General features: G+C 48.6%; 1 protein-coding gene across 3 annotated transcripts in view; it reads left to right on the forward strand.

Annotated features, from left to right (window-relative positions):
* Positions 1-24881, forward strand: part of LOC112265084 (rho GTPase-activating protein 35) — a 93030-nt gene that overhangs the window by 42032 nt on the left and 26117 nt on the right. For all 3 annotated transcript variants that reach the window (XM_042295876.1, XM_042295875.1, XM_024442124.2), the window contains exon 2: positions 19985-23800. In XM_042295876.1, the coding sequence (XP_042151810.1) occupies positions 20087-23800 (3714 nt within the window). In that variant the 5' untranslated portion in view covers positions 19985-20086. The remainder of the gene's footprint in view (positions 1-19984; positions 23801-24881) is intronic.

The raw sequence follows: 24881 nt of genomic DNA on the forward strand, positions 1-24881 counted from the left end.
GGTGGTTCCAAACTTCTTCCATTTAAGGATGATGGAGGCCACTGTGTTCTTGGGGTCCTTCAATGCTGCAGAATTGTTTTGGTACCCTTCCTCAGATCTGTTTTTTGCTCTGACATGCACTGTCAACTGTGGGACCAAGACAGGTGTGTGCCTTTCCAAATCATGTCCAATCAATTGAATATACCACAGGTGGACTCCAAGATGTAGAAAGAGTCTCATGGCAAACGGTCTGAATACTTATGTAAATGTTATTTCATTTTTTTGCCCCCAAAAAATCTAAAAGCCTCTTTTCACTCTAGCATTAATGTTTTATTTCTTTTTTAATCACAAAGCCATCCACACTACTTTTGACCTCTAATGTCTGGCTAACATAGACAGTTAAAATATTGGTTATCACTGTCTTATATTTGTCTGTGCCGCCGCTCACTAAGTCCAGTTCATATCAGGGGAAATGAGAGTGACTCTAGGGTCAGGTTGACAGTTGATGGGGTAAAGTATAGTGAGTGCTATTGGCTAGACTGAGAAGTCAAAGCAGTGTTACAGATGGGTCATATATGTTCCGGAGTGTCTCAGAGTGCTCCCAGAGCCTCATTGGTGTTACAGAGGTGTATTTTGGAGAAAGTCGGGAGATTGTCCTTTTGATCTCCCTTTCTTCTCACTCCCTCATCTTTCACTCCCCGTTTTAGTTTCTTTCCCCTCTTCCCTTTCCCTTCATCCTCTGTCTCCTAGTTCCTTCCTTTGTTTCAGCTTCCCCCTCTCCCTTTTTGCAATCCCCCCCTTTTTACTTCTCCATCTCGGTTTGGCTCTGTCTGTCGCTTCCGCGTACAGTCAGATAGGGGAGAGAACGCACACACCCGCACACACACACACACCCGCACACACACAGAAGGCTGAAATAAAGAAGCCGCTTATCTTCCCCACCAGAGACTCAGTTCATGCGATCACATGCAAATGAATAATATATGTCTCCCCGCCCCCTTCACACACACACACACACACACACACACACACACACACACACACACACACACACACACACACACACACACACACACACACACACACACACTCACGCCCCTCTGCGCTAGCTCTGTGGTAGCGAATGCACACACAGGCTGTGCCTTGTGCTTGTGTGTGCTGTATGCTGAGCTCTGTGCATGTGTGATGCTGTATGCTGTATTGTGTCTTCCCAGTACTCTGACTCCTGTCACTATGAGGGGGATGCACTGTCTCCAGAGGCAGGCAGGGTGATGAATGGGAGTGTTGTCACAGTAGTCAGGTCCAGCTCCCTTTTGTGTGTGTGTGTGTGTGTGTGTGTGTGAGAGAGAGAGAGAGAGAGAGAGAGAGAGAGCTAGTGCGATGCGTTTGTGTGGGCATGCATGTCTTGAAGTGTGTTATGTACTATATGTTTGTGGGGGGAGTTTCTCTTGGCAAATATGAATTGTGTGAGAATTTTAGCATGCTTCTGTGTGAGGGGTTGTGCCTTCACGTGCCGCCTTGTATGTAGTGTATGTGTGCCTCCCTGCCTGTGCACGTGTGAGGTCCCGTTCTGTCGCAGTCACATCTATAGTAGCATGTGACGGCCTGTGGTCACGCCCGCTGGATCAGATGAATGCTCTGTCCAATTGCATGAGTAATGTAAGCAGGGATGGGGGAGAGATGGACCCCTGCCCCTCTCTCTCTCTCTCTTTGTGTCACATGTCTGTGAGTGAAGGAACCTTAAAAAGTGCCGTCATGGCAAATGACAGTATGTCTACACACACATTGAGGAAAGGTAGTATGCGTACATTTACCCTACAGAGGCGGCATGATTAATGGCTGATGTGAAATGGGACCACCTCTCTCTTTTTTTTTTTTTTACAACTACAAATGCTTATATTCAATTAGCATCAGAACTGCTTCAAGAGAGGAGAAGGAAACTCCTGTTTCTGTGGTCCCCCTCTTCTCTGACATTCTGTAGATTACTCTAGATCAGACTACTAAAGGAATGTTTCTCAACACTTTGGAACTGTGGCTAAGAGTCTGTCTGTCTGTCTCTCCGTTTGTCTGTCCGTCTGTATGCTTGTTTGTGTCTGCCTTGTCGGCCGGTAAACTGTGTCTATGGGTTAGTCCTGTCTGTGTAATCTGTCACTGGGCTGTAGGAACCTGTCTGTCTGTAACCTGTCACTGGGCTGTAGGAACCTGTCTGTCTGTAACCTGTCACTGTGCTGTAGGAACCTGTCTGTCTGTAACCTGTCACTGGCCTGTAGGAACCTGTCTGTCTGTAACCTGTCACTGTGCTGTAGGAACCTGTCTGTCTGTAACCTGTCACTGGGCTCTGGAACCTGTAGGAACCTGTCTGTCTGTAACCTGTCACTGGGCTGTAGGAACCTGTCTGTCTGTAACCTGTCACTGGGCTGTAGGAACCTGTCTGTCTGTAACCTGTCACTGGGCTGTAGGAACCTGTCTGTCTGTAACCTGTCACTGGGCTGTAGGAACCTGTCTGTCTGTAACCTGTCACTGGGCTGTAGGAACCTGTCTGTCTGTAACCTGTCAATGGGCTATAGGAACCTGTCTGTCTGTAACCTGTCACTGGGCTGTAGGAACCTGTCTGTCTGCAACCTGTCACTGGGCTGTAGGAACCTGTCTGTCTGTAACCTGTCACTGGCCTGTAGGAACCTGTCTGTCTGTAACCTGTCACTGGGCTGTAGGAACCTGTCTGTCTGTAACCTGTCACTGGGCTGTAGGAACCTGTCTGTCTGTAATCTGTCACTGGGCTGTAGGAACCTGTCTGTCTGTAACCTGTCACTGGGCTGTAGGAACCTGTCTGTCTGTAACCTGTCACTGGGCTGTAGGAACCTGTCTGTCTGTAACCTGTCACTGGGCTGTAGGAACCTGTCTGTCTGCAACCTGTCACTGGGCTGTAGGAACCTGTCTGTCTGTAACCTGTCACTGGCCTGTAGGAATCTGTCTGTCTGTAACCTGTCACTGGGCTGTAGGAACCTGTCTGTCTGTAACCTGTCACTGGGCTGTAGGAACCTGTCTGTCTGTAACCTGTCACTGGGCTGTAGGAACCTGTCTGTCTGTAACCTGTCACTGGGCTGTAGGAACCTGTCTGTCTGTAACCTGTCACTGGCCTGTAGGAACCTGTCTGTCTGTAACCTGTCACTGGGCTGTAGGAACCTGTCTGTCTGTAACCTGTCACTGGGCTGTAGGAACCTGTCTGTCTGTAACCTGTCACTGGGCTGTAGGAACCTGTCTGTCTGTAACCTGTCACTGGGCTGTAGGAACCTGTCTGTCTGTAACCTGTCACTGGCCTGTAGGAACCTGTCTGTCTGTAACCTGTCACTGGGCTGTAGGAACCTGTCTGTCTGTAACCTGTCACTGGGCTGTAGGAACCTGTCTGTCTGTAACCTGTCACTGGGCTGTAGGAATCTGTCTGTCTGTAACCTGTCACTGTGCTGTAGGAACCTGTCTGTCTGTAACCTGTCACTGGCCTGTAGGAACCTGTCTGTCTGTAACCTGTCACTGGCCTGTAGGAACCTGTCTGTCTGTAACCTGTCACTGGGCTGTAGGAACCTGTCTGTCTGTAACCTGTCACTGGGCTGTAGGAACCTGTCTGTCTGTAACCTGTCACTGGGCTGTAGGAACCTGTCTGTCTGTAACCTGTCACTGGGCTGTAGGAACCTGTCTGTCTGTAACCTGTCACTGGGCTGTAGGAGCCTGTCTGTCTGTAACCTGTCACTGGGCTCTAGGAACCTGTCTAGGAACCTGTCTGCCTGTAACCTGTCACTGGGCTGTAGGAACCTGTCTGTCTGTAACCTGTCACTGGGCTGTAGGAACCTGTCTGTCTGTAACCTGTCACTGGGCTGTAGGAACCTGTCTGTCTGTAACCTGTCACTGGGCTCTAGGAACCTGTCTAGGAACCTGTCTGTCTGTAACCTGTCAATTTGGTGTAGGAACCAGTCTGTCAGTGGTGTGTAGGAACCTCTGTCTGTAAGTCCAATGTAGGACTCCATGTTAACAGGCCTGTTCCAGGGGCCTCTCTCACACCAGCTCTAATTATCGGGCAGGGTCGCGCCGGGTCCGAGACCCGGCACCTGCTTTGGTTATTTGGTTATTTGAATGATCTAATGACAAATGGTTGTCTCCTTTTTAATTTTCCACAGCCAAAAAACGCGTGTAAGCAATCAGACAACCTCCATGGTAGATTGTTTGCCTATTCAATTGTTCAGCCGGGCGCCTTCAAGTTGTGAGTGTCGCACAGGGAAAGAGATACGCATGCCCAGTCATTGTACAACAGTCTTAATGCAGTTGAGGGAAAACACACATTTGAAAAGAGGATCACAAAGCTTTATGGTGTTACTCATAGGCCACACTTATTTCTCGAACCCAAGACATTAGTAGGCTAAAAATGAAGTGTTTTAACAGCGGCATGTTTATGCGCGTTAGCCAATGGATGACCGTGGTTTATGTTTATTTATTTTTAACCGGGCAAGTCAGTTAAGAACAAAATCGTATTTACAATGACGGCCTACACCGGCCAAACCCGGACAACTTGTGCGGTTGTGCTACGGCCTGGATTCGAACCAGGGTGCCTATAGTCACGCCTCAAGCACTGAGATGCAGTGCCTTAGCCTGCTGCGCCACTCTGGAGCCCAATGTAACAAGGGTCAGGTGTAACAGGCTACAATTATATTCACAGTATATGATTCTTGGTTGGCTGAGTGCCAGTGGCAAGGTATTTGTTGTTGTTGTCGGGACATTCAAGTCATCAATATGTTAGCCTCGTGTTTAGACTTTTTAGAGTTTGTGATTAGCCCAATGGGCTAAATGCAGATGGGCAACCCTCAGCCTATTTATAGCCAGTATGCTGCATCAGATGGCCTACATCAGGTGCTAATGCATATTGCTAATTGGCAAACCTGCCTGATGATAATATGGACCAATACGTTATTGGGCTCATTCCCGGAGAGGGAGATAATATTGTCGATGTCATCATAATTGTATTTTCATACATTTTGGAGTCGAATGACCTTGTATCATCTAGGTCCCTCCGTTACATGTGGTATGCTGGGATATGTGCTTTTATCAGTATTTTATTGTTTAGGCTATTCTAACCCCCCCAAATCCCAATTTAACCGCTGTGTGTGTGTGTACATACTCCGGTAGACTGGGCATGCCCCTGGGGATAAGGGCTTGATTGAACACATACAGGGCTGGCTTTAAATGCTTTGGCTGTTGGTGTCTTTGCACATGGTACACGCCTTAACTGACATCTGTCTGCGTATCAGGTAGATGCTTTGTTCGTGGTAAGACGCCCTTGTTCTCTGACAACACTACAGTCTGTTATGAAGAATAAAGCCAGCAGTGTATTATTTAATAAAACATTTTAAAAAATGCTGCGTATTTTGACCTTCCTGGGCGAAACAGTGCCTTAGCTAACCCCATTATAATATGCCTATTGGAGTGGAATCAATGGGACTGGGGGGCATAGCTACCCGGGTTAGTGCCTGGCCTGGGGATAAGGCTGTGCTCCTCTTTGCTTTTTAGGGAATCTAAATGGGAATCTGTGGGTAGACATGTGGCTTGATGAGGTGCATGGCACACACAGAGACTGACAGACTGGCTGATAGCTATTGGCTACTCCGAGTAATTGACTGCTGAAATGGGCCAATAGGCACAGGATGAAATGTATCGGTTCCCGACCTGCTGGATATTTATTGCAATACGGCAATATTTTCTTACCGTTTAGTTTATCTTGCCTCAGCTGTTCTGTTGGTCCAGATATATTAGTTAATTTTCCCCTGCGGTCACTTATTTTACTCAAAATGTTTGTGATTTCTTTGAGTGTTTTATTTCGCTTAAATCTTTCACTTCTGTCTAAGGTTTCTACCTGTTTTTCTCAGGCGGGAGAACTCAACATTAGAGGAGTGGACCCTCATGGGATATGGGCCCGCCACACTGCTGGTTACCACACCGTTGACCATAGCCACTAAAACAGAGTTGGAACATTCTAGGAACGTTGAGATAGGATATAAGAACATTTCACTGATTAGGGAAGTGAGGTTGTGTAAGAATGGGTGTTGTAACTGTTTTTTTTCTCTCTTTCACCCAGTTCCTTTGAAAACCTTCTTTTTAACGTTCTTTCCGTCTCCTCTCATTCATGGCATTTGGTCTCCAGAGTGCAGTGGGAGCGAAGGTTTATCTTTCTTAATTCGTTTATTTGATTCTTTCCGGTCCTTTTCCCTCAGAGTAGATTTTATCACGTTTGGTTGGTCCCCCCCCTCCTCCTACGGCTGGCGTTGTGAATGAACTCGCTCAAGGTTGTTTGGTCAGTGTGCCTGCAAGTCTTACAAAGAGCTTGCACATATTCTCCTTATCTCAGAGGAAAATCTAGAAGTTGTTGACTGTCTCCAACCCAACACCCCCCTCCACTCCCTCTGTTCTCAAATCCCCATGGAGACAGAGGAGAGAGGGAGAGCGAAAGAGAGAGAGAACCTTAAGTCCCCTGGCGCAGAGCAGACACCCGCAGCATAATCCTTCTTTCCCACCACATCACAATCACAATGATGACCTTAGCCAGGGCTCATCGATAGAGAGATAGAAACCAGACAATGGCAGGGAGGTTTAGGGGTGTTTGTGCACGTGTGGGGGGGTCTTTGACAGCACTTTGGCCTCTCCTATACCTGAGCCCCTGGATTAGAGAGTTTATAGGTGGAGGCCCAGGTGTGTGTGTGTGTGTGACATCACATCAACTGTAGAGTATCGGCGTGCGGTTGCATTACTGGCTGCGGAGGATGCAGTTGGATCTGTGTTTGTTTGGTTAGTAGAGTACAGGATAGAAATGGATCTTTATTTTGGCTGCCCAAGAATCTTCAAACTTGATTTCCTGGAGACTCTGGTCTTTCTGACCTCCGTGAGGCTTTTACACAATGTTTGAAATGTGTGTATGACCCCCACCCCCCACCCCCCCTCCCCCCCCCGGTGGCGGCGGCCATCCAACGACAACATTATTTTCCATTCCAGAAGCCTTTGATGTCATAGTAGGCTCTGCTGATTGGTTGGTGATTCAAGATGAGAACCCTGGGAAATGAGGTAACGGGGAGCAGCGGTGCCAGTCATGAGGCACAGACCGGGGTTTGAGGGGGATAGGAGATGAGGGGAAAGGAGGGAGGAGGGTGGGGTGGCATTTTGCGTGCCGCCTCCAAGCAAAGGAATTCATCAGGAGGTGTTCAAAACCACACGGATCAACACAATCATGGCTGCTGTAAAATAATATCTTTCATGCCGTTCCCCGTCCTCTCCCCCCTTCCCCTTCTGTCTTCTGAGACTGGCCACGAAGACAGGCCAGAGTGAGCCTGCTTGGCTGAGGAGTGAAGAGGGAGGCTGGGTGGTGGTGATGGTGGGGGTGTCTACGCTTCACTTGGTTTAACACCCCTACCTCTTCTGCTCCATAGCAACCCTTGGCAGAGGAGTGTGGGTTTTGCACAGACACTCTGGAATGGCTCCATGGGTGCTGGTGGCCTCCAACTGCCATAGTCATGAGGGGGGAGGATGGGATAGGAGAAATTTGATTGATTTGGGCCTGATAATTGTACAGTTCACACAACATTGGGCGTTTGTATCGCCTGATCCCAGATCTGTTTGTGCTTTTGCCTACTCCATTGTAATTGGCGAGCCAAACATGGCATGACAAAATTCATAAGGATTTGGCAAGACAGCAGAAACAGACTGGCACCCAGGCTAGTGTTAGTAGTCTTAGTACTTGTAGTGTTAGTCCCTGACATGTCCGTAACAGTGAACGCCTCCCTTAACACCCCCACCCAACCCCACACCAGAGATGACCCTTAACCCCAGCAAACCACATTCCTCTGAGTGTGTTGTTGGGGGCTGAGTCAGCTGGGCAGTGGACAGGGCCGAAGTGAACCCTAGCCCCCAGCCCGGCAGACGGAGAAGAGCAGTCTCAGAGAGCAGAGGAGGCAGGAAGCAGGGCAGAGGCAGAGCTCTAATGGCCGTGCTCGTCTCTTCTGTCTGGAGGCTCGTTTTAAAATGGATGAGTAAGCGTAACCCTCCAACCTCTGGACTGCTGTCGGCCCCAGGGCCTGTCAGCTTCCTCCTGTGTCTGCTCACACTGGAGGGGAGAACAAACCGCAAGAGAAACAGAGTGGAGAGAAACACACACACACACTGGAGAGCGAGTTAGGCTGCAGGAGAAACCCACATAGTGCCCCCTCGTTCTGGGTTTCAAGTTGAAGCTCAGTTGATTCAGGTCTGGTTTCTTTGACAGAACCGAGAAGAGGATGCCATTTTAGCGAGGGGTTATTAAAGGAGGGAAATGGGCTGTTCATCTGTTTGCCTTTTAGTTCCTCCTACATGAATCACACGTTGGGGAGAGAGGGAAAGGACAAGAGAGAGGAGAAAAGCTCTCAGAAGAAAATGAGTGGGGTAGGGGGGAGGGTGGGGGGGGGTCTGCAGCCATCTGCCTTTGCACCAAGAGTTGGTTACTGTGGCAACAAGTAAAAAGTCATTATCGCTAATTGACACTATGGCAGGTTCAGGTGTTTTCATTTGTATCGTTTGCCTTTCCCACCGCAGAGTGACTCACCGTCTTCTTTGGCTCCTCTCCTCCATAAATATGTTTTTTCAAAAATGTTTCATCCCTCACTTTCTGTGCGCGGCGTGTATCTTTTGGCAGCGCAGAGTGATTTAGGGCGTTGGTCCCTCTCGTCGCTGTCTGTGAGGTCCCTCGCCCCACTGCCTCTTCAATGTTATTAAACACACACAGAGAGAGAGAGAGAGAGAGAGAGAGAGAGAGAGAGAGAGGTTCCTGGTTCAGGATTTTTCCTCCACATCGGGGCTTGTCAGCGCATGAGCCCTAAGTAGCCCTGTGTTTCCATTAGCCAACCACAAATGCTAAGTATTTACCAGAAGCCTTTGTTAACCCTCCTCCTCTCACTTTCCTCTCACTTTCTCTCCTCCTCACTTTGTCTTCCTCTCTCACTGTCTTCCTATAAAAAAAAAAAATCCTTCCCCATTTAGCCTTCCTCTGTGTTTTTGTCTGCTTTCTTTGTGCAGTTCCTCTTGATCTCTTTCCCTCTCCATCCTATGTCCTGCTCCCTGTAGCCCGTGTCTGGTACATCATGTATTGGGCCTGCCCTTGCTGTGTATCAGAACGCTTCTTAACTAACGCCTAGCGTCGTGGACTGGCTTCATTACTCCTGCAGCAGGCTCCATTAGTCCTGTGTAGAGTGGAGGGAATGGAGTAGAGATCGGAGTGGAAGGGGTGCCTCTATTGCTTCCTGTTCCATTGACGGCAAGAGGTAACACAGGATAGCAGTTGTCCAGGCTACCATGTTGGCGCCCGTAGCTGTTTCATACGACAAAAAAAAAAAAACATTTGATATGATAATACCACAGGATGATGCACACACACCTAAACCCCCGTGTGTGTATGACGTCACCGTGCAGTGTTTGTCACGCGCCACGTGTTCATTTATTCTCCTGTCCTCGTTCCCTCCTCGCTCTCTCGTTCTCTCTCCCTCCATCCCTCCTTCCTGTCATATTCTGTTTTAATTGGTCTCAGGATTCAGTAGTGCATGAACGTTTCTTGGTGGAGGAGGGAGAAAAAAATAAACTTGATCGAAAACGCTCCCATTTTAAGTAGAGGGCATGATAGTTAATGTGGGGGATTGTGTGTGAGCGGGTGTGGATCTCTGGTATCTTTGAGCATATGGCGTGCCGTGAGTTTGTATGTGTGAATCTGTGTGTACGTGTGTGTGTGCGGGAAGGCCATCTGTCACCTAGCTGTAGGTACAGAGCTCTCTCATTGGTGTTACTCTTTAAAACCTCCCCCAGGACTTCCCAACACATGTTTGGTTCCCACAAATGCTTGTGGGTTCAAAGTCCAGACGAGCTACTGCCTTGGTAAGACTCCCAACCTAGATAGCCTGCTGTGGTGAATATGAGTGGACACTTTGTGAAAACTGTCTACCGATACAAGTCACTCTGGTAGGAGTGCAGTCTGTTAATCATAATGATTATAAGCAATAACGGCAACAAAAAAAAATATTTTCAGCAGCTTTCTCTCCTCGAACCAGCTGGGAAATGCCACTGACAGCTCTCATTAGCCCTGACTCTGGTTCAGTTTCACATCTCTGCTGCTAATAGTTTGGGTTACCATTTAGATGTGGATCAGCAGGTCTGAGGTAAGCGATTAACAGTGGTTCTGATGTAAGCAGAGCCTCAGTGTTGTGCAGGTTATCGAGGTACGTCCCCTCTACAACACCTGTGTTGTTAAACCAATTACACAAGCAATTAGCTCTGACAGTCATGTGGGCGACTGGCATCTGGATGGGGAGATACGGCTACCCCAAAGGAGGAGGGGGATGCTGGGATATTTCTCTCTCTTCTCTCTCTCTCGTCCCCATTTTGTTTTCTATGTGGCTATGTGAGTGTGAAAGCTGCGTGCCTGTGTGTATTGCTCGTTATCTGTGCCTGTCTGTCTGTGTAGTGCATGGCTTGTTTGCGCTCCGGGAATTGCGTTTGGCTAGGACAATGGCTGTATACAGTGTCTCTTCACACCGCGTTTCAGATGACAACCCCTTTGCTCCAGAGTGAGTTCAGATGTGTGCTCAGTGTGTCTGACAGGGACCGGGGCTGTAAGGTTAGGCAGGAAGACGCACAGCTCTGCTGGGAGAGAGACCTACAAAATGACTCTCTGTCCCTGGAGGTGTCTGACCTGCTGACATGGCAGCTGTTGTTGTTGTTGTAGCTCAAACCTGTTTTACCGTGTCGACAAGGGCAATTTGAGTGTTTTGTTTTAAATGCACAGTCACCCGGGGGACCTTTGATAGCATGTTTAGCGGGCGCGGTATGCAGTGGGTTAATATCAGCTGCAGGTCGTTGTAGGGCGTCGCGTCGTAGCGAAGTCAGCGCTTTCGCCCCGGCACTCCTCCACTCACAGACGTGGTGCTTGTGGTCAGAGAGAGGGAAGGCCTCATCACTGTAGAATGTGTCGTCTGTGTGTGTGTGTGTGGGGGTGGGGGGGGGGGGGCTGTGGGATTAATAGCTGTCGCCGTGCATGTTCCCGACGCGTTAATTTTAGTTGTGTTATCGAAGAGGCCCCCCTGATGCTGTGGAAGGGTTCAACTCTGTGACGCCATTTTGATCTGCCCCGCTCAGCCTCTCCCTCATTCTCCCCTCTCTCTCTCTCTCTCTCTCTCTAGTAGGCCCTTATCCCTCTTCCTCCCTCTCTGCTCCTCTCTGTGTCAACCATCAGTGACACCTTCCCTTTCCTCTATCCCGCACCCTCTTCCTCCTGCTTTGCAACAGTCGTTCTCTCCCCCCTCGTCCTTCTAGCCACCTCTATCTTTAACCAAACATGAATGATCTTTTTCTCTCGGACTCTTGCCTTTTTATCTCCTGATCTGAAACAAAGCAACCCCCCTGCCGTATTTCTCGCTCTCCTTCCATCTCTCGCTATATAAGAACACAGTGGCTTGCCCTGACACCAACTCTATCTCTCATGCCCCAGGCAGGGAGGAAAAGGAAATGACCTCGCAGTGTGGTGCCTTGTGTGACAGGGCATGGCAGGGTAGAGCCCAATGAAATAGCTGCCGGACTTTGGCCTGGAAAAGGTCACACCGTACTCGGCTAGTAAACAAGGTGCCTGCTGGGAGAAAAGCCACTGCAGAGAGCTCCACAGAGAACCCTGCCAGGATTTGATGTACTACAGGCTTGTTTTATTAAGGAGTGTTAAAGCATTACAGATATGTTGTGTGTGTGTGTGTGTGTGTGTGTGTGTGTGTGTGTGTGTGTGTGTGTGTGTGTGTGTGTGTGTGTGTGTGTGTGTGTTATCCAGTGGTTTGACAGAGCATCCTAAGGGGATTTGGGTAGCGTATCTCTGGCTTGATGTTACGTGAGCAGAGCATCAGATCATACTAATACATACTGTGATTCAGGAAATGTGAAGATGCAAAGAGCCCTGGTAATCCAGTGTGTGTGTGTGTGTGTGTGTGTGTGTGTGTGTGTGTGTGTAATCCCACCGAGATCTGACTATCCCGCCTGGATTACTGCCCCTGTGATGTGGGTGTCCTGCATGTGTGTGTGTGTGCACTGCAGTGTGTTATGTCTCTCTCGCTCTCTTTGTGTGTGTGTGTGTGTGTGTGTGTGTGTGTGTGTGTGTGTGTGTGTGTGTGTGTGTGTGTGTGTGTGACGGTTCAGATAACATCATGACACTAGTACAATGAGGACCTCTGGAATTTGTGAACCCATGACCTGTGCTGAGTTTTAGTGGTACATGTTTGTTTACTAGGAGCAATTTGTGTGTGTGTGTGATATATTTGGAAATGTTGTCTGTGGTCTGTTTGTGTTTGTGTTTGCGTCTATACACTGCATTGGTGATAGTAAGTGTTAGTGTAAACTTCCTGTGGGTAAATGGAGCACGGAGTCATTGCATTAGTGAAAGAGGGGAATGAGTTATTTGTGCTTGCGTCACTGTATTAATGTATTACAGTGCATGTGTTTGTGTTGCACTGCATAAGTGTGTGTGTGTGTGTAGAGAATCCATGACTGTTTGCAGATTAAGGCACACAAGGGAGTACATTCTCTGCTCTGGTTATGCAGAGCTGTCATCACAGACACACCCTCTGCTCCCTTCTCTACACACCCCTTCCGTTCTCCCCTCCATCCATTCTCTGCCAGAGGACCTCGCCTCGGCAAGAAGTGGCGTCCGTGTGAGAGTTCTCTTCCCTCGTTAATGGAAGGCAGGTCTCATGAGAAAGAGAGAGGGAAGAAGAAGAGAGGACGAGAAAGAGGAGGGGATAAGATGAGCGAGAGAGCGGTGTTGAAGGGAGGAGGGAGAGCAAATAAAATATATAGCTATTGGCCGGGGGAGAAATCGACGGGGAGAGAGGGAGAAGGAAACGGGGGGGGAGACAGGATGGATGGATGTCAAATCAAATCAAACTTTATTTGTCACATGCGCGAATACTTACTTACAAGCCCTTGACCAACAGTGCAGTTCAAGAAGAGTTAAGAAAGTATTTACCAAATAGACTAAAATCCATTTAAAAAAAATAATTAAGTAACACAATAAGAATAACAATAACGAGGCTTTATACAGTGGGTATAAATAGCAGCAGTGTACAAAGGGAGGGGGCAGCAGTGTACAAAGGGAGGGGGGGGGGGTGTCAATGTAAATTGATTTTATTAATTGTTCAGCAGTCTTATGGCTTGGGGGTAGAAGCTGTCGAGGAGCCTATTGGTCCTAGACTTGGCGCTCCGGTACCGCTTGCCGTGCGGTAGCAGAGAAAACAGTCTATAACTTGGGTGACTGGAGTCCCTGACAATTTTATGGGCTTTCCTCTGACACGGCCTATTATATAGGTCCTGGATTGCAGGAATCTTGGCCCCAGTGATGTTCTGGGCCGTACGCACTACCCTCAGTAGCGCCTTATGGTCAGATGCCGAGCAGTTGCCATACCAGGCAGTGATTACAACCGGTCAGGATGCTCTCGATGGTGCAGCTGTAGAACTTTTTGAGGATCTGGGGATCCATGCCAAATCTTTTCAGTCTCCTGAGGGGGAAAAGGTTTTGTTGTGCCCTCTTCACGACTGTCTTGTTAATGGGGGCCAGTTTGGCTGTTAGCAGTGCATTAGAGCAAGCTGAGAGAGAGCGAGAGAGAGAGAGAGATGGGCCCAGAGAAGGCATCATTCTCAGTAATGGGGTTTTACCTCCTGTTGTAGCACTCTGTCATCACCATCACAGAGCTTATGCTTATTTGATCAAATATGGTATTGACAATGACAGCCCCCGGATATATGGAAACAGAGGCAGCTCTTTCTCAGAAACCACTGAGTTTTCTCTTACATGTTTCCTTTATACATAGTCTTGTGTGAAATATCAGAATAACTCAGTCAGTGGGCACAGTGAAGTATTTTTTTCCCCTCTTAACAATCAGGCACAGCTCATAAAGATGTATGCCGTGCATACATAGGCTTAGGCTAACATTGTCTTAGTTTTCATGGCGGTTGGTTCTCAGGGCTATGGGTTGTTTGACAGGCCTCAGGAGACCCACTGGGCTCAGACTCAGGCCTTGTTGACGTTCTCTGGCTGAAGCCCTGTAATGAACCATTGGAATGCCTGGATCCTGTGGGCTTGGCCCTCTGGCTAGTAAACTTCACGCCCTGGTGGCCACTCTCCAGTGCCGGGTCCCTATCGTTCCTGTGCTTCTGATTATGGAAGAAGTGATGCGCCCTCGCCAGGCATAGCCCAACCCTCATCCCCGAAGGGAGGAGATGAGCTCACATGACCCAGCTCTCTGACCCAGCGCCCCACTCCCCCGCCCCTGGCCGACCCGCTCCCTCATCCATGTGTTTCTGGGTCGGAGGTAGATAGAATGCAGGCCCTAACCTATCCCCTTCAGCCAGGGGCTAGCAGTGAGTATGTGGCAGGACATGCGCACTATTCACACAGAGAGGGCCTCAGGCGGCACTGGAACACTGTGTCTGGCTGGACAAACTGAGCCTGGTTAGTATTCAGCTAGCACTGTACATTCTGTCCTTTACAAATAGCTTTGGTAATCTGTCTTGTTGTATATACTCTCGCAGGTAAGGTTAAAGCAAAAGCCTCAAGACAATAGTTTGGTTTAGTTTAGTTGCTATTTAACCAGTAACAGTTTATACATTTCGATTTTTTTATTTTTATGGTAATGGTAGTTATTATGTCGGTTAGCATGCTAATGTGTCAGGGGCCATTTTCCTTTATCTCTGTGTTATTAACTGTGTCACAACAGTTTAGATGGAATGCTGCTGGTTCTAGTTGTTTATTTCACCTGTCACTAGAACAGCCTGGAAAACAGGAAAAACTGTTTTGTTTGGCATTCTTCCCAAGGTTTTTTGCTGAAAATGTCGCTGCAATACCCACTCTCAAGTATTGTGGCAGTTACAAACACACACACACACACGCGCCCAAACACACACACACACGCGCGCGCGTGCGCGCACTCCTTTTGGCTATCGAGGATGCGCTTGGAAACGGGCAGCTGGGATAAGTCAAGTAGATGTTAGCAGCATGTCTCCAGCGTCTGCTGAACAGTTGGGATGGCTGGTCCTCAGACCTGAGGGAAAACTATAGGAGAGTTCCCCCCCCCATTTACACCAGTGACTCGCTCAATTCGTCATAAACCAACAGGCCATGTTAAACTGAGTCAATACATCTGACCCAAATGAGTGCATGATGATTAGTGCCTCGATCTCTCTGTGTGTGTGTGTGTGTGTGTGTGCGGTTAGCGCAATCTGTGGTAACTGCGGCTGTCATAGTTATTTGTTAATGTAGCCTTTTCCATGGCTCTCCTGTATTTTTACTACTGGTCATTTCCATGTAAAAGGACCCATAAGCAACAACATATATATATATATATATATATATGCATTTTTCATCCATTTTCCATCCCAAAAATGTTAACTATTTAGCTATTAGCATGCATTATTGTCATGTCTGATTTTCTAAAATAACTTTCCACCAACACTCGTGTATAACCGCAGATGGCCAACACGCAGTTGATATGGGTGCGCAGTTGATGAAACCAATGCTGCTTACTCTGGTTGTAAGACCTCTCAAGTGTACAAAGTCAAAATAAAACAATTCTTAGAAAAGCCTAATTGACAAGTAACTCCTATGCTGTCAAGATACGCCTCTCCCCTATTTGACCTAGATAGTTTGTGTATGTATTGATATGTAGGCTACGTGTGCCTTTTAAACCATTATTTGATGTAAGTTCTGTCCTTGAGCTGTTCTTGCCTATTAAAGTTCGGTATTGTGTATTATTTCATGTTTTGCGTGGACCCCAGGAAAAGTAGCTGCTGCTTTTGCAACAGCTAATGGGGATCCTAATTAAATACCAAGATCACCCCTGAACACTGAATATTTGAACCATACAAATCGATAAACATCTTAGTTAACTACCTTACCGTAGCCATTTGATCCCTGGTTCATTGAAGGAGTGAATTATTTTTACAAAGACAAGAAGTCATTTGTTGTAATTGTAATGTTGTAGGGTGGCCAACCACCCTCCTGGAGAGTCCAGGAGAGCTAATGGGAGTGCAGGCTTTAGCTCCAGCCCTGCTCAAACACACCACATTGTAAAAGAAATCGGTTTCTCTGTAGGATCTTGATAAGCTGATTCTGGTGTGTTTTTGGCAGGGTTGGATCAAAAGCCTGCACACAACACAATTGCAGCATACAGCACAATTATAAGTCACCTTTTTGGCCCATGGTGTTAGACATCTTTGGGTGGGGGGAGGGGGGGGAGGTACAAGTGACTTGAGGTTTCGGACAAGTTAAAAAATCTGTCCTATTTTTCCGAAGAAGGAAGTTGCAAAAGGTCACCGTATGATGTCCAAACTTGTGAAATATAGACGTCTACGATTGGTTCAGATTTGGTTCCGACCAACCAAATTCGGTCTTGTTTAGGGGCAGGGCTCATTTTAAAATAATAGCCAGTGTGTACAGTAATACCCAAAGGAGTATGTTGCATATTTATACCTTTGTGTAGGATACATCACCTGAAGAGAATGACATTCATATCCATAATAATGCCTTTCTGTGTATTACAGAACAGGGACCCATGATGAAATTCCGTTATCACAGTTCCGTTACCGGGTGTAAATCCACTTCACTTACTGTAGTTCAATAACCAAAACGGATTTTTTTCAAAGTCAATGTGTCATGTCATAGCTGACAACCCCAGTGTTTCTGCAGACTTGGTTGAATCTTAATTCGGAGAAGAAATGTAAGAGTTTTTGGAAAACGTGGACACAAAAGACTGATGGAGATTTTACCAAAATTATGTTACCGAACTTTGCATCTGCATTTGTAAAATGTTCAGTGTCAATTGTTAAAAGTAGCCCTTGTGCATAGTTGTATGGTTTGTTGAATGGTTTTTGCATGGCACACATTTTAAAGGGAGAAATCGGAGTCTCGGCGCAATTCCTTTTCTGTGGAACTGCCCTACTATAAAACATGCCATAGCAACACTCTTGCATAGCGACACCATTTTCAGATCACAACCACCTGTTTACCACAGTGGAATAGGTCAGCCCAGGAATTGTCATCAGCGTACTATCATCAGTGGTAGTGTAACACGGGGGACTGATAAATACTGTACATCTAATGAACTAATGGGTTCTCGTGCCTCTGAAGTAGACAGGCAGCGAGGACGAAAGCAGGGGGAGCCTTGTTTGTCCTTCAGCCTATCATTAGGCTCAGCTCAAAGCGGGTCACAGGCCAGTTTAATATGTCACTAATTGAGACGGTGCTCTCTGTCGTCTAGACTGGAGCCGGTCAGTGTTGAGGTAAAGGTCCAGTTAACCCCGCCGATGACGACGACGGCGTTATACTGAAGGTCAGATAAAACTGGAATGGTTATGGCTCTTTATTCCACGGGGGAATGCGTTTGTCTACGCTCTCAATTTCTATGCCCTGCCAGTGTTGTCGAACATTCTATCAACTGAGCACGAGGCTCCTGCAGTGGGCATGGCTCAAAGCCAATTTATGCTTGATCCGTGAACATGTGGTTGGAGGCTCCGCGTGGAGGGTGTGACGCAATTGCGGAGGCGCGCGCAGAAGCCAAATTGAGTTCCATACCGCGTCGCTGTGTGCCTCCCACATTTTGTAACGTTGGGGAGGGCTCCGTATAGCTCCGCATTGATGTGATCGGGGTAACGGTAGGCGGGGCGGGAGGTCCTGTATGAACACAAACTCCCTTCCTTGACAACTTCCTTCACAACAGTCCCTGCCAAAATGTCTGAAACCCTTCAAAGAATATCTTAAATAAGACATCTTATCCCTCCCCCATACATTTAAAAAAAAATATATATATATAATTCACTTGTCTTTCCCTACTAGCACTGACTTTGCTGATAGCTACTTTATTGAAGAAAAATGTACTTACTACGACTAAGATGTGGTTGTCTCACCTAGTTATCTTATATATGTAATCCGCAGTAGGGGGAAACAGAACCACTGGCCCGCCCCACCACCATTGTTATTGTTTGTTGAGCTGAGGAGTGTTGTCCTACATGGTCCCTGAAAAATTACGGTGGGGGGGAGAATGCGTTGTTTCCCCTAACTTCTTTGTCGTTGTAATATCGGACGTGGTTGTTTCACCATTAAGGATTCCAACTTTAAGATGAATGCACTACAGCTGTAAGTCGCTCTGGATAAGAGTGTCTGCAAAATGTGTGTTGTCCTGCTCTCTTCCACTCCCCTCTGTGCTGTTTGTTCTATGCGAAGGGCTCATTGATCTCCGGGCTAATCACTGCCAGCCAGCCCAGAGCCCTGCAGCAGGACGTAGGACCATGAATTAACCATGGCTGCCCAGGTCTTATCACCAACCAGCTCTCTATCAACCTGCAGCCCAGGCAAAAGCTCCACACTCAGCCTTCCTTCGTTACAGAGACTGGTTGTCCTGGATCTCTCAGCCAGACCCCTTTTGATGCATTTTTCATACATCTTTTACGCTGCAAATATATTAAAAAAAATATGAAAAAATAAAGAAATTCCTTTTGATATTGATCTCTTTTGCGCTGCCACTTGTTTATGCACCCAGTGTAGTAGGTGTGAGTGTTGCTGTAGTGTTACAGTAAACAGAGTCTGGGTAGATAGAACTTGCTTTCCACTCACTTTTGTATCCCCCATTTTATTGTCCCCTTTCTACCATTAAACCTACAACCGTCCTACCTGTGGTCTTGGTGTGTATATATTATCTACAGAGTTTTGGATTCTCTCTCTCTCTCTCTCTCTCTCTCTCCCTCCTCTTTGTTCTGTCTTCACACTGACTCTCTATGACTAACTCAATTCAGCGGGTAGTAAGTATTCTCCAAACTATGCCTCAAAAGCCCCGTTCATTCATCGTTAACAGTGGTTTTAATGTGTTTACTAAATACATAGATGAATTAACATGGACTGGGTGTGGGTTCTTTTTGCTGTGCACAGCTGTGTTTAGTGCTTTGGGGCTTTGTCTAGTGGTTTTCTTGTTCCCTACAAGCCTGATTGTTTAGAAAGGGCCCGTCTATCAAAATGGTATGAATGTTACCTCCCTCCTTCAGTTCTACCAATAGGAGCTCTATTTATGATTTTGTAGGCCTGTGTTCTGCCAATGGAATCTGTTGTGTAGTGGTGAAAGTGCTTGCTCTGAGAACAGTGTGTGTGTGGGTCTTGGAAAGAAACATCCGCAAGTGATATCTCCAGACAGCATGATACCAAATTGAACAGCTATTACATCTAGGTAAATGTTACGAGACACGCAATTTCAGATCATAATTAGTGATGCTACATCAGCCAGTCCAATTTGTCCACGGAGTCTTTTTTTCAGGAACCAGAGGAAAATGTTGTTGGTTTTCTTTTGTGGAGAGGAAAGCAGCCAACATTCAAAGCAGCCGTTTGAAAGGCAGTTGGGCTTCCCTAGTTGCCCAATTAGTCTCTTTCTCTACGTATGTGGATTTGTGTGTTAGTGAGAACGGTACCATCGCGTCTTGTAGAACTGCTGCTGGCTTAAAGACAACACTGTTAGATGTGAGATAATTATGTATCCTCACATAAGATCCTGTTCTGCTGTTTTGAAACGTACAAAGCAGGGAAGAATGTAGCAAACAAGCCTCAGGAAACTACTTTTAGTATGGTGGGTAGTAGAATGTCAAAAAGAGGTTGAATGTGAAAGAATGCATCAGTTAATAGTTACTGACTGTACTGCAGTTGTCTTAAGTAAGTTGTAGCATTCCAACAGCTTTGCTTCTGACCTCAAACCTCTTCAGGAAACATTCAGCGGTGAAATGGGATCACAGATGAAACATTATTAACATCACACAGCAACGATGTGGGAATTTTAAATGAGACATGGGACAGCCTACAAATAATGAATTGAATGATGACAATGAATCTTTCCCACAGTCTTTTATATTATTTATTTTAAAAATCTACCTTTCTCTCCTTCTCTTGTAGAGTCGGACCCAAGGCCAGTAAGAATCTTTGCATGGAAAGACCGTCTTGCAGCCTCCTCCCTAGAGCTTGTGGGCATGGCAGGATGAGTGTCTGCGTTCGACGATGATGGCAAAAAAGCAAGATGCAAAGGCGCCCACCTACAACCTGGTCGTGGTGGGCCTGTCCGGCACAGAGAAAGAGAAGGGGCAGTGTGGCGTGGGCAAGTCCTGCCTGTGCAACCGCTTCGTCCGTCCCAGCGCAGACGACTTTTACCTGGACCACACCTCCGTGCTAAGCACCAGCGACTTCGGAGGGCGCGTGGTGAACAATGACCACTTCCTGTTCTGGGGGGAAACAGGGCGGGTGCTGGAGGAGGGGCCGGAATGCAGGATGCATGTGGTGGAACAGACAGAGTTCATTGATGACCAGACGTTCCAGCCGCACCGTTCCACAGCCCTCCAGCCCTACATCAAGAGGGCAGCTTCCAACAAGCTGGCCTCTGCAGAAAAGCTGATGTATTTCTGCACAGACCAGCTTGGGCTGGAGCAGGACTTTGAGCAGAAGCAGATGCCTGAGGGGAAGCTGATGGTGGATGGCTTTCTCCTCTGTGTGGACGTCAGCAGGGGCATGAACCGCAACTTTGACGAACAGATGAAGTTCATCACTAATCTCTACAACCAGCTAGCCAAGAACAAGAAGCCAGTAGTTCTGGTGCTCACCAAGTGCGACGAGGGGGTGGAGCGCTACATCAAGGACTCGCACACCTTCGCCCTGGCCAAGAAGAACCTCCAGGTGGTGGAGACGTCAGCACGCTCCAACGTCAACGTAGACCTGGCCTTCCTCACCCTGGTGCAGCTGATAGACAAGGGCCGGGGCAAACCCAAGATCATCCCCTACTTTGAGGCCCTGAAGCAGCAGAGCCAGCAGATCGCCTCGGCTAAAGACCACTACGAATGGCAGGTCAGCCGCATTGTGAAGAACCACAATGAGACGTGGCCCAACATAAATCGGCGCATGCAGACCTCCCCAGAGTACAAGGAGTATGTCTTCCTGGAGGGCACGGCCAAAGCCAAGAAGCTCTTCCAGCAGCACGTCCACAGGCTCAAACAGGAGCACATTGAGCGAAGGCGGAAGGTCTATCTCAGCACCCTGCCTCAGGCACTGGTTTCCCTAGTCCCTGAGCTGGATGAGATCGACCACCTGAGCTGGTCCGGGGTCCAGAAGGTTCTGGAGACCAAACGGGACTTCTCCCATTGGTTCGTTGTGTTGGACGACACCCCCTGGGAGACCACGCCACACATAGACAACATGGAGGACGAGAGGATTCCAGAGGATCTCCTGGAGACCCCTGTGGCTGAGACAATTTATGAGAGCCACCTGGAGCACCTGAGAAACGAGCGCAAAAAGGCGGAGATGAAGTGGGAGTTCAAGGAGAAGCTCAGTGCCTCTCCCTTTATCACAGCAGGCAAGCCCTGGGAGGAGGCACGCAGCTTCATCATGAATGAAGACTTCTACCAGTGGCTTGAGGAACAAGAGTACCTAGACATCTACAACAGGCACCAGAAGGAGATCATCGACCGAGCCAAGGAGGACTTCCAGGAGCTGCTGCTGGAGTACTCAGAGCTCTTCTATGAGCTGGAGGTAGACGCCAAGCCAAGTAAGGAGAAGATGGGGGCCATCCAGGAGGTGTTGGGGGAGGAGCAAAGGTTCAAGGCCCTGCAGAAGTTACAGGCAGAGAGGGACGCTTTGGTTCTCAAGCATATCCACTTTGTCTACCACCCCACCAAGGAGACCTGCCCAAATAGCCCCCACTGTGTGGACTGTAAGATTGAACAGGTTCTAGCCTCCAAGTTCCCCACTCGATACTCCTTCTTTGATAGCCATAAACCAGGTGACGGGAATGCAGATCGGATTAACCTGGTCATTCTGGGTAAAGACGGCCTGGGTAGAGAACTGGCCAATGAGATCAGGGCTTTGTGCACTAATGACGACCGGTACGTGCTGGATGGGAAAATGTATGAGTTGTCCCTCCGGCCCATAGAGGGCAACGTTCGGCTGCCGGTCAATTCCTTCCACACGCCTACCTTCACCCCCCATGGCGTCCTGTGTCTCTACAACTCTAAGGAGTCACTATCCTACATTGTGGAGAGCATTGAAAAGCTCAGAGAGTCCACGCTAGGCCGAAGGGAAAACAGTCTATTTCAGCTGCCCATGAACCTGCTCCTAGTCACCAAACGGGGAGTAGGGTCCGTCAGGGACATTGGGGGGGAGACGGCCCACACACTTATCCTCCAGGGGCAGCAGGTGGCTGGGAAGCTACAGTGTGGTTACCTAGACCCCGCCTCCCCTGGGGTGGGCTATGGACGCAATGTGAACGAAAAGCAGATCAACCAGGTGTTAAAAGGTCTGTTAGAATGCCGTAGGCCCCCTGGGAGCATAGGCAGCAGCTCCCCTCCTTTACCCCCTTCCTTCAGAGACTCTCACTCCCAGCCCATCCCCGAGACAGACCTGCGGATAGTCATGTGCCTGATGTGTGGGGACGATTATGACGTGGAGCAGCTCCTCTCGCCTCTCCTGCTGCCCCAGCACTGTCGGCCGGCCTCCAGCCTGAGCAGTGGCACGTCCGTGCTCCTAGAGCTCACGGTGGGGGCTCAGAGGCACACCATCGACCTCTCCCTGCTCTCCTTCCACTCCTCATTTGCCCTACGGAAGAGCCGGCTGGTGCACGGCTACATCGCCGTGTATTCGGCCAGGCGCAAGGCATCCATGGAGACCTTGTGTGCGTTCCTGTGCGAGGTGCAGGACATCATCCCCGTGCAGCTGCTGGCGGTGGGGGAGAGTCAGGCTGAGCTGTCGGACTCTGAAGTGGCCAGGGAGCAGGTGAGCCAGGGGGAGGAGCTGGCCCGGGAGATCGAGGCCAGGTTTAACACAGTAGTGTGTGGGCCTGGAGGGGTGGTGGGAGGCCTGCACAGGATAGACCTCTTCCAGCCCTTCCTGAAGGAGGTTGTGGAGAAACGCACCATAGTGGAGGCCACACACATGTACGATAATGTAGCAGAGGCCTGCACCACTGAGAGCATGAGCCCGGCCCGCTGCAATTCCCCCAGCCCCATCAACACCCTGCTAGACTCTGAGGAGGATGTGGAGCCCTCGCCCCACTACCCCGATGGTACCCCCACCTCCCACCTGGGGGGTTTCAAGCTCCCTGACCTGGAGTCCAGCGACGCCTTCTCAGTCATCTCCGAGATCAGCACCTTCGAGAGCAAGCTCAACAACAAGGTGCCCCCGCAGGTACGGCCCAAGCCCCCTGTACGGAAAGTCAACCTGGGGCCCTACATGGACCAGCAAGGGACCAACCGCCGCTCTTTACCGCCTGCTGTCACCTGGGCGCCGGGCAGCGACGGTGGCTACGACCCCTCGGACTACGCAGAGCCCGTGGATGCCGTGATCAAACAGCGGCCCACGGAGGAGGAGAGCATCTACTCGGTGCCCCACGACAGCACTCAGGGCAAGATCATCACCATCCGCAACGCCAACAAGCATTCTAACGGCGGGGGCAATGGCTCGGATAGCGAGGCTGACAGCAGCTCCCTGGAGCGGAGGCGGAAGATGTCTGCTCTGGGGGTGAAGCCGCGGCTGTACCGCGACCGCTCGAAACGCCTGGGCAAGTTCAGCAGCTTCCGCACTAGCTTCTCTATCGGCAGTGACGACGAGCTGGGGCCACCCAAGGCACCAGAGGAGCTGGGCGGGGCGCACAAGGGGGAGAACTCTATTAACGAGGAGGGTGAGGACCCCAAGAGGAGGAACATCCTCAGGAGCCTGCGCAGAAACACCAAGGTATGTGCCCCAGGGTGGGTGGGTGGGTGGGTGTGTGTTTGTTTGTGTGTCTGTGTGTGTGTGTGTATCGTTCATCAATATGGTCACATCAGATTGCATACTTTCAGTTTTTATTCTTCATACCGGTCACATAGAGAAAGAGAGAAACTGATGTGATTCATTGAGATTTCCACCTATGAATGACTTAATATTGTTTTTATTTAAATGTATTTATTTAACTAGGACAGTCAGTTAAGAACGAATTCTTATTTACAATGACGGCCTACACCGTCCAACGCTGTGCCAATTGTGCGCCGCCCTATGGGACTCCCAATCACAGCCGGTTGTGATATAGTCTGGAATCGAACCAGGGTGTCTGTCGTGACGCCTCAAGCACTGGAGATGCAGTGCCTTAGACCGCTGCGCCACTCGGGCACAATCTCTATCAAGCTATTATAGACTACTTTAATGAGTTTCATCTGTTTAATAGTGTTGTCTTCACTTACCGCCTTTATCAAAGTGACTTAGCAGCAGCGTTTCCCGTTGCATTGTTCAGTGTATATCACCTGTGTGAGTATATGAGCTGAGCTCAAGAGTAATTAGCACTGTGCTCTTAAGTGTGTTGCCAAAGGGAGGCTTCTGCGCTTGTCTTCATTACTTCTATACCTAGGGATTTCTGTGTCATGTCTCTCTGCTCACTGGGGCCCATCTGATTTGAGTCTGACAGGCTCTATTATAGAGGGTCTAGGTCTAGCTTTCCTTCCAGGCTCTTTAAAATCAGTTCTACCTTCTCTCACTCTGTGGTCCTACTTTTCTCCTGCGCCGCTGGAGTCCTCCAAACCCGCCCAATCATGGCCCGGAAGCAGAGAGAAACTTCAGCTATTGATCTCACCCAGCTCAGAGAAACTCTTTTAATGTGTTTCCCTGAATGTACATGTGTTTATGTGTGTGGTGCTGTCATTATTTCACAAATGGACAAAATTCTCAAACTTTAACCCATGCTGACATAGCTCATTATAATTTGACACAAACACCATTAAAACTGAAGTTACATGTTTGCCAGCTTAGTTGGCCATTTCTTTCACCGGCCACGTGAATGAGG

Source organism: Oncorhynchus tshawytscha, linkage group LG13 (assembly GCF_018296145.1).
Source record: "Oncorhynchus tshawytscha isolate Ot180627B linkage group LG13, Otsh_v2.0, whole genome shotgun sequence".
In the NCBI taxonomy this organism is placed as follows: Eukaryota; Metazoa; Chordata; class Actinopteri; order Salmoniformes; family Salmonidae; genus Oncorhynchus; species Oncorhynchus tshawytscha.